At 40.1% G+C, this 10178-nt stretch overlaps 1 protein-coding gene across 1 annotated transcript in view; it reads right to left on the reverse strand.

Annotated features, from left to right (window-relative positions):
• LOC103778063 (transcription factor COE2) overlaps positions 1-9278 on the reverse strand; it is a gene marked incomplete at both ends in the record, with an annotated part of 120892 nt that extends 111614 nt beyond the window's left edge. The window contains 5 exons of the mRNA XM_008945631.1: positions 958-1026; positions 7248-7321; positions 7709-7764; positions 8065-8128; positions 9122-9278. Of these exons, the coding sequence (XP_008943879.1) occupies positions 958-1026; positions 7248-7321; positions 7709-7764; positions 8065-8128; positions 9122-9278 (420 nt within the window). The remainder of the gene's footprint in view (positions 1-957; positions 1027-7247; positions 7322-7708; positions 7765-8064; positions 8129-9121) is intronic.
• Between the last annotated feature and the right edge of the window lie 900 nt (positions 9279-10178).

Below are 10178 nucleotides of genomic sequence, written 5' to 3' on the forward strand. Positions count from 1 at the left end.
AAGTACAACAACAACCAGTGCTTATTAGAACGTAGATAGAACATGCCAGACACATACAGAGACACAAACTGAATCCACAATCAATCCACTTCAGCACCAGCTCTCCACTGGCCCCTTCTACCAGCTGCTTCAGGGAAAAGAAACTCTTTAAACAGTTACTACAGAATAATCTAGGGGGAGAAGGTTTCTCCCTGACTTTTCCTTATTTACTGTTCTCCTTCTGGAGATCTTGGTCGTGCACATCTTTCTGAGACAGCTCTGTCTATTCCTATTTTTTCTTTTTTGAATCTTCCTGGACTCCAGATCTCAACAGCACTTCGAGGCAGTGAATTCCACAGGCTAGTTTTCTAAACCTTCACAAATAAATTTTTAATGTGACAGTTCATGATTTAAGAAACTGCTGCTCTCCCCTACTTATGTTATTTACCTAGAAACTGGCAAACAGAACCTAGACCTGGAGCTGGAACTAATATACAAAGCTGCTGTACTACATAAAATTGTTCACACTCCTCAATGTTCAGTTCAGTCCTGCCTAATATGTTGCAATTGTGCCTTTACCCCTTCCCTCCTCTCCACGTTCCTACAAAAATCCTGTTACTTCATTAAAGAACATTACTGAAGCTGCCAGGTTGCTCAAAGCTTTACGTGTCTCAGTAATCCAGTTGGATCATATCCCTGGTGAACAGAAACTATTCCAGATGCATACATGGGATATTGGGTCACAACAAAAATAATACACACAGAATTTAATTTACAAAATAAACATCACCAATTCTGTCAAGTGTAAGGACTAAAGCTATACCAGCTCCTGGGCTCGTGTTTTGTAAAGAATCATGAAGCACAGACAGCCCCAAGGGCAGACACTGACAGACAACCACCAAGAAAGTCCCTCAATCACCTCAAAACACAAAATTATTTGGGGTTGCTTTGTGGGGGAAATGAGGATTCCTCTCCTACCTGTCAATGATCACGGGGTCAGATGGAGTCTCATTTCTGTTGCCACAACTTTTCTTCTCACAGCACCGACTGGAGAGGCAAAGAAAACCAAAATTAAAGAATTACTGGGACAGCTGATAGCACAGCAGCCAGCTAGAGGTCTCCTTCAGGACACTATATGACTAGAAGAGTGACCAAAAATATTCTGGCTAGGTTTTCTGGGAAGGAGGAGAACTAGGGGAACTGGGTGCCCAAGTCCTAGCTGGTTCCAGCTGGAGTTTGGCACTTGGCTCCCTGTAATCTTTTTTTTTTTGAAATTCCCAGCCAAAAATGAACAGCAGTATGGTCACACTTCAGACTAAGGTGCTACTTATAAAGGCTTAATAAATGAATCACAGATGTCATAGTGACATTACAGGCATGAGTATCATGGGTTATGTATGGTTAAATGTCCATCAAAAGAAGGTTTTAGAACTGACTATAAGCAACCAAATGATTTGTTTTATTCTGATAACCAATTTGTTCATTATTAAATAACTAGTAACCCCAAAGTTTCATACAGTCACAGAAAACTTCAACACCAATTAAAAAAAAAAAAATCAGAACATACTTAGATCCTGCTAAAGACCTGAAGAGATGTTTTCCAGGTTGGCATTTCCTCTGTAAATCCCTTTGCAACTGTTCCAGTGATGATAAGCCCTTAAGTTTAAGCATGTATTTATACACTTTTTATCCTGTGTGGCCACCAGCATGATTGTAATTGTGTACTTGTATATACACAGATATATCAGATAGTAGAAAAGTCCAACCTACACTCAGGAACTACTTGATGTTCTTCGTTCCCAGAGAATTAAACTTTCTCCAGGAATGAGCAGAACCACTGCATTTCTTTTTCCCATTTTTAATAATAACAATCATTTTTAAAAGCAATGAAAACTAAGAGACAGGTCATTATTTGATTTCCACTGATATATTACTCAGTGACATGGGTGATGTTCTTTACATATACAAAAAGTTTCATAGACTTTAAAAATAGTTTTTGCTCTGAAATTCTCAATTTTAAAAATTGTAGCAACAAGGAAGTCTGTTAGAAGACTTAAGCTGTTTTGATGCTCAGATAGTTTATTCCAGCCAAACCTAACACAGGAGGGTGAGGATGGACACACCCAAAACTTTAACTAGACTGTATGAGAAGTCACACATGCCTCAAAAGTCACCAGATCAGATTCTGCCTGAAGTTACACAAATGCTTTTCCAAATTCTGTTTTCTGCATTCTGCTGAGGTTGTTCAGATTTATATATATGGAATCAAGATATTGTTTAGGGGTTTATATAGTAGTAAAATAGGTGCTGAATGCATTTGCAAAATTCTCCAGTCAATCTGCATCTCAGTTTTCCAACAGGGGAGCAATTCAAAGCAAATTAATTTAAAAATAAATAAATTATTAAATGTAATCCTTAAATTCACTGAAGGCAGTATGAAATATGAAAGAGTAGATTTTTTGTCTTGAAAAGCCTAAAATTATAGATATCTAAAATAAGCATTTAGATGAAACCCCTCTTTTCAGAGATGAAAAATTTCCAATGGATGTATTTTCTCCTTAAGTTACAGCGTGTGCCAGCAACTTCCCATCTGCAAGTTCCAATTGCCCAGCAAGATGAGCTACAACTAGCAGATCTATTTGAATAGCAGCTCTAACTGTTTCAACATTTCTACATTCCCTTTGCCTCAAACCTGCACTTATTCATCGATGCTAGTCCTTTTAAAATAAAAGGATACACTAAATATTTAAAAATCCCTGGGGCAGACCCTCTAGCTGCTGTAAATTGTCATAGCTCCATCGACTTCAGTGGAGCTATGGTAATTCACACAGGCTGAGAATATCCTGCTCCCTCCTTCTCCCAACTTTGTTTTAAGTGCATTTTTAATGCAATTCGATGCCTAATGATTGTTTATAAAGAAATTCATATTTTTTGTACTAAAAGCCAAGATGTTTTCTAAAGGGGAAAAAAGTAACCCCCAAAAAAAAGTCGAAAACCCTCACGGAGATGAGTATGAATTTGGCACACGTTTCTGACACATCCAATACAACAATGCATTGGGAATAACACTGGGACTAAACGCCTTGCTGGTTTACATGCCCCTATAATAAAACAACAAAAGGAACTCAATTTTCAAAATATTTTTGTAGCTTTGGTTTGGTTTCCTTCTTACAGCTAGCTGAACCAGCAGTGACTGCCTCTTTCTGCAATAATACCAGGTGAGGTGTCCTTTAGTCGTGTCACTTATGCAGATGGTTGTTAAAAAATATTTCTGACTGCACTACGCCACAGTAACATTGGGGCAGAATACACCAGCAGTAGCTCCACCACACCTCAGCAGCCCATATACCCTTCCCAGAGAGGTTGCCATTTATTACCACAGTACATGTTTTGGAATTAATTATTTCAGACTGAGGTACAGCGTGGCTGGGTTCTGAAATGAGCCCATCTTGGTTTATTTTAGTTTGCACAGTTATCGCAGTTAGAAACTTTACATTTCTAATACTTAAAAATTTTCTTTGCAAGACTGTGGTTTACAGATAAAGTTCTTCAAATATTTTACAAATATCCATGTTCTTTTCACACTTGAATAACAGATTTTTGTTGTTGGAGTGCTGGATTATTTTGCCTTTGACCATAATACCTTTTAAGCCCAAACATATATGAAAAAATTCTTGATTAGGTAAAACAGTCACTCACTCCCAGTGAAGAACGAGCTCACACGTAAACCAAAGTGTTTTTAAAGACTGAGGATGTTTCAGCCCAGAATTTTAGCAAAAGTACCTCTCAAATCTTTAAATCTCCATTTCCAAATATTTCACCAAGAACTAACATTTCCACTGTTTTTGTTTTTGGGTTTTGTTTTGTTTTGTTTTTTTTTCACAAGTGCTGCCTGTAGCAGAATTGACTTGTTCCAATTTAAGTCAATGGCAACAATCCCAAATGCTGGTGGTCCAGGATCAAGCCTCCAATATTCTCATGTAGCAAATTATTGGTATGACTTCAACAATATTTAATATTTACACTTCTGCTACGACGTTGTGCTAGGAACATATCTTTAGAGATGCTCATTTGCTTAAAACAAGACTATCAAGGCCTAAGACTTCTATATTCTACACATTTTCTTATTATTCTTTCCCTTCTAACTACATCTACAAGAACGGGTTATGTTATGAACAGTCCTGAAAAAAACTACAAACACACCCCGAAAGGAAAACGCTGCCACAGCCAACACCAGCTCCACAAAGTGACCCCTGCGGAAAGCTCCCGTCAAAGACAAAGTTGCATCCTTTCCCTCCTCACACTTGACTAAACCGGTTTTCAAATGCAGCTCTCAACTGCCCCCCCTCACCCCCCAGCCAAAAAAAAAAAAAAAATCTGTCTCTAATTTCAAACTCAAATAAGCTCACAGCATGGTGGCCTTTGTTTTGTTTTCTTCTCCCCAACTCCTCCCTGCAATTGCATAACAAAAGTGTCTAAATTCACACCATCTGGCCGATAAAGACACAGGCCCCAGTGGCCGCCTGGCCCAGCTGATTAGAGCCCCCGTCTAGTCTGAGCCTTGTGGCGAAAGTCACAGCTGTGGGGCTTGCTCGCACTCAATACAGCTCTGTTATTAGCCAGCTGTAGGCCCTGAGACTACTTCTGTTCAAATTATAATACCTTTTAACCCTCTGAGCATTGAGGGCATAGGGGGTTGCTGGCAGCAGCATAACAACTAGTTTCCTCTTAGTCGATAATTGGAAGAAAAAGAAGAGAAAAAAGTTATTCTGGGTGAGGAGAGTGTTTACCTTGATTTCGAGCCATTGGGGGGAAAATTGTGTATTTAAGACAGACCCGCCTAACAGGAACAGTTCCCATTAGGCTGTAATAACCCAAACGAAAAATTTCAGATCTGCAAATAAATAAATAGAGCCTCTCGCTGCAAGCACTAATTATTGAGAGTTTAACTTTCAATTGCTATGACAGATTGGTGCAGCCGTATCAATATTTAGACAACTTTCCTGCTAAGTGTGCATCTGTCACCGCCGGAGCGGGAGACGCGGAGTTTCGGGTGCGCTCGTCTCCACACAGAAGGAATATCTCTGCGTGTGATTACACCCAAAAAACAGACCAAACCAAAACATTGCCTTCAACTAGCAGGGAGAGGGAGAAGAGAAGCAGAGAGACAGGCAGACCCTTCTTTTTAAAAACAGTAGGCATCAATTTGGACAGCAGAGTGGGTACAGTGCATTAAATTTTTATGTACTGTTACTAATGCAAACTAAACTAGGGGCTTTAAAAATTGATGCTGCCACTTAAGCAGCACACAATGAGGAAGGTTTGATTATTGTACTTAAAAGAAATAAAATAAAATGTCAAGTTTAACTAGAGTTGGATCCGTTCCCTTGGCATTATTCAAAGTGATCTGTGTAATGCCTCTCCAGAATACGCAGCATCCTCTTCAGAGATACTTTAGGAAAACACGACATTTAAAATCAAACGTCTTGATTAGGTTACAGAGTGCTTTTGATTTCGTTCACTAATCTGTGTTTTACATGGAAAGGACATCCCTGAGTTGTAATTCTTCCCGGGCTAATCTATCAAGCAGGAGAGTTCAGTATAATCAGAATAATGGTTTACATTTGTAGAACACCACCTTAAATCAAGCACGGAATACGCTCATAGGCATCAGTGGGGGCCAGGTGTATAAAAGCTGAACAGAGCATTTCATGCTATAAAGACATGGAAAGTAAGCAGAGGGAAAAGCCAAATTAATTTTATTTTCAAGAAACGCATCTCAGGATGCTGGTGTTTCTCCAGTATTTTAACTCCTAAAAAAGAACCTCACTTCATGGAGGAAGATGAAGAGTGCAGACTGCTGGTCTGTTATCACAAACCAGGACCCAGCTGTAGAGCAATTCAAAGATTTTTTCTTCTCTAATGTTCACTTAGTTATAGCAAAGACTTTCCACTATATTTAAATGCTTGCTCAAGTTCGAGGTGTGCCAGAAAGTAAGATCTATATCTTTGATCTTTGCACTACGACTCGGTGTCCTCAGAAAGCACAGTCTCTCATGCTGATACGTGCTGTGTTTGTCTACACGTAGGTGAATGCTCATTTTCTTAATTAATGAGAGCAAAGAATAACAGAAGAACACTGGACATGACTTGATTCCTATTATGTTTTAAAAGTTATGGTAGAGTTGACACAATTAAGTACTGAAACTGAGACTTGCCCTGACAAGGTCTGTCCAAATAAGCTGCTCTTACTCCTATAGTAACTTAAAGGCTACTTTAAAAAAAAAAAAAAGGAAAGAAAAAAAAAAAATCAAGTAGCAAACTGCAACATTACCAGAAGCAATGTTCAGCCCAACAGCTTAACCCCCTCCCACTAATACAATAAATCACAAACTGTGTTTAATAAAGGTCAAGATTAGTTTTGCCTTTCATTTTATGAAAGAACATTCTATGCACAATTTAACACATTTTAATATAAGAATATTGACTGTTTGCATTGTTATATGTATTGAGAAAAATTTAATTACAAGAGAACAGAAAAAGTAATAAGTTACCATGGAAGCACGATGTACATACGTAAGGTACATGTAACTTCAGACTTATACAAATGTTATTAAAAACATCCTCCACTCATTTTACCCTCCAATTTATAACTTTACATGCTAAAATCTGTGTCTTTTTTAATTAAAAGATGGAACTCTTCTACATACTGCTTATATGATACGGAAAAGAAGGGGTTATGTTTTGGCTTGAGGAATTTCTTTTTTGGTTGGGGTAGAACTAAGCAAAATAAAAGAACATTAATGATGATAATTTAATTAAGGAAATGTAAATATTTCACCAGAGAAAATGACATGAAAAAAGCCTTTTAGTTTCCAAGTACAAATCTGTAAGTTAAACTGCTCATCCCCAAAAGGCGAAGAACTTTATAAGAAATAAGAATAGGAAAAGTCTCAGTTTAAGCAACACACACAAAGGCCTGGTTTAAACAAAAACAGCACAGCTCGGGCTGTGGACTTGGGGTTGCTACAGCTCTTAGAGAAAAAAAAAATACACAAAAAATCCACCCAAATATCTCTACTGAACCCAAATCAAATATTATCCGCATGTAAAAAGAAGCTTTCCTACACCAAGAACCTCTCTGACTCAACAAGAAAACAAACAGACCCAAAACATCAAACTCTAACTACTGCTTCATCAGAAAGGCCATTTTGGCATCTATGGAAACAAACTTCACAAAAGAGATGTTGCTAATAAAGTCACCTTACCTGCACATGACTTCGTGGGTAAGCAAAACTCGGCACATTTCGGGGTTCTTGTTCTGTCCTTCATAAGTTATGGGCTACAAAAATGAAGGAAAGGAGTAAGCCAGGAGCGTCAGGGGGTTCCTTGTTTGTCATAATGTTTGGATCTGAGCTGAAGGCTTGTGACCGTCGCTCACAGAGAAACACCTTCCCCTGCAGCCTTTATGAGCAAGGAAAGGAACTTTCTACATAAATATTGAAGAAAAGTGGATAAAACTCTACAATCCATGAGGGAGAAAAAAAAAAAAAAGGGACTTAAGAGCATTACTTTCATTACTTTTCAAATGCCTTCAAAAATAAGGTCTGCAAAACAGATGAACAGGAGACAAAAATGAACTGGAGAAGGAAAACCTTGCAGGGCACTGTTAGAAAAAAGGACAGACGAGGCAGGACGGGGTAACACAGCACACAGGAGCTCTGCTCACCTGCTTAGTGACTGAATCAATGAGTCTAACGTACAGATCCTGTTCAGTCCTGACACCTAGAGCGAGAGAGAAGAGGAATAAATAATGCTGTTACCCACATCTTTTCCTAAACATCACAACAAACCTATTTCATTTCATCTAGTGCCTTGTTAAACATCCTCAGAAAGACCCTTTAGTTTCGCTCCTCCAGACTGCCTCCCAAGCCCATCCACACCAGGCAAACTTCAGAGCCCAGCCCTACATTGAAGGGGCACCATGCAAGGGAATTTCTGTGTGTTTTAGGAATTCTGGTGACCGCACCTACAAACCTTGGCTCACTATTCGACCTACAGAGGGTGACTGGGAAGGGGACTCACCACTGCTGTAGAGGAGCTGGAGTTTGTAGTGCGTGCCGTTGTTCGTCTTTTCATTGCCTTGCTCCTAAAAGAGAGAATTTTTTTAAAAAAAATTCTTCCAGAACTTACACTTGGCACATTTAAAATGCAAAGGCTGATAATCATGATGGAAGTGACAACAAAGTTCATTAAAATTCTGAGGGGTGAATCCACTGATTGGGATATATTAACCTTCCGAATGACCCAGGACAAACTACAAAATGCTGCTGACATATTTTCCTGTAGGAGTTCAAGAACTTTTTTTCCTCTCTTATTTGCTATTATTCTCTCAACTTTTTTGATGCAATAAGCTGCGATTAATTTGTACATTTCCAGGCAGTTAATATAAAGCAGATTGATAGTGGGAAAGCTCAGTGGGTTTTGCTTTTAATGTGCTCATTACTTTGTGTTGAGTCATTATTGATATTTATTTCCTGAAGGCTGTTACAGGGGTGTTTCTTGCATGGTTTTTTATTGTAATTTCCTAGAAGATAATTATTTATGAGCGTCCTTCATAATTAAAAAATCTTGTCCATGACTAAAAAAATAACTGTAAAAACAATGCAAAGTGGTCAACACATGGATTTAAAACGCCAAAGCAAATGCTTTTCAAGTCCTGGCATTGACTTTGGAGGCTTCAGAAATGCATATAATCACACTCAACAGAGAATATGACATATTACAGGTCAGATTCCATTTCTGTTAGGGTACGACTAAAACTTGGCAGCTATAGTAAGTATATAAAAAAATAAAAAAGGGGGGGAAAAGGCGCGTTTGTCCCCCAATAAATATTTAATGCTATTTTCAGTGAGTGTTTGAAATTCCCATTGTATTCCTGATACAGCAGAGGTCTGCAAACCTTTTTAACTCCAGCAGGACACAGAGGGCAACAGCTCTACCCAAGCACCTGAACCCTTGCCCGGGAGCCGGCTGTATTTTGTTAGGGGCAACAGGTATTAAAAGTTAGCGGCTCAACGGGGGAGAAGAAAAGATCAAATCTGGAAAGGAAAAGAGGCAGAAGAAAGATAACAAGCCTTACTTTATCATTTTCTACAAAGTCCACAAAAGCTGTCCTCTCTATTTCCACGGGCTGCCCCTGTCTGTCGTAGAGAGCCAGAACAAAGTGAAAGAAATTGGATTTCCTCAAGTTGGAGGGTGGTTGCTTTTCAAAGTGAGCTCTGGACAAAGCTACTCCGCTGTGGAGGAAACACACGGGACGGGGTGTGGGGGAGAGACAAAGACATTACCACGTTGTGCAGCAGCAACAGCAAAACAACAACAGCCGAGGGCGTTCGGAGGGGAGCCGGGAACCTCTCGGCCGCCCTGGCGGGTGGCACACGGGGGTCGGAGCCGTCCCTTGTCCCCCACCCCGGGCCGAGCCCGGCGCTGTCCCCGACGCGGGGATGCTGGAGCGGCTGGGGCCGGACCTGAGACAAGGGGCAGTGCCCACCTTTAGAGCTGTCACTGTCACCTTTGGAGCTGTCACTGCAGCGTTTGGAGCTGTCACTATAACGTTTGGAGCTGTCACTATAACGTCGGAAGCTGTCTGTGTAACGCTCGGGTCGGCTTGGCCCCGCTCTATGTATGTTGTGCTCCAAATAACTGCAGAGCCCGGACGTTAAGAGATCGGTTAATTGCTAAATGCAATCAGTGTTTTACTTCCTCCTCTACCTGTTTTCTTCTTGCCTGTCACACTCATTTCTAGACTGCAGCGCACAGGGTGGGAAGTGGATGTAACAGATCAGAGAGTCTGGAAGAGCGACCTGTACGTCCCAGCAGCGTTCACTTTTCCTGCAGGAGAAGTCCAGCGACCTTAAAATATTTCCTACAAGTGGGCTGTCAACTTGCGGACACCTGGATTTTTAGGGAGAAGATAACTAGTTTCCAGCAGAGTATCTGCATTTCTCAGCGGCAAAGTTTGTCAGTGGTGTCTTTAGTCACTGCCCTATTTGAACCGACGCCTGGGTCTGGGTCTTCAGTTTCTGGTTTAAACCGAAGAAAATTTAGACTCGAGTTAATTCGCTCTTGCCCAAATCTTGTCCCCGACTGCAGAAAATGCAGTGTGACCTTTCCCACACATTTCCCGACTTGGAAAG

Source organism: Merops nubicus, unplaced genomic scaffold, assembly GCF_000691845.1.
Source record: "Merops nubicus isolate BGI_N331 unplaced genomic scaffold, ASM69184v1 scaffold17398, whole genome shotgun sequence".
Classification (NCBI taxonomy): domain Eukaryota; kingdom Metazoa; phylum Chordata; class Aves; order Coraciiformes; family Meropidae; genus Merops; species Merops nubicus.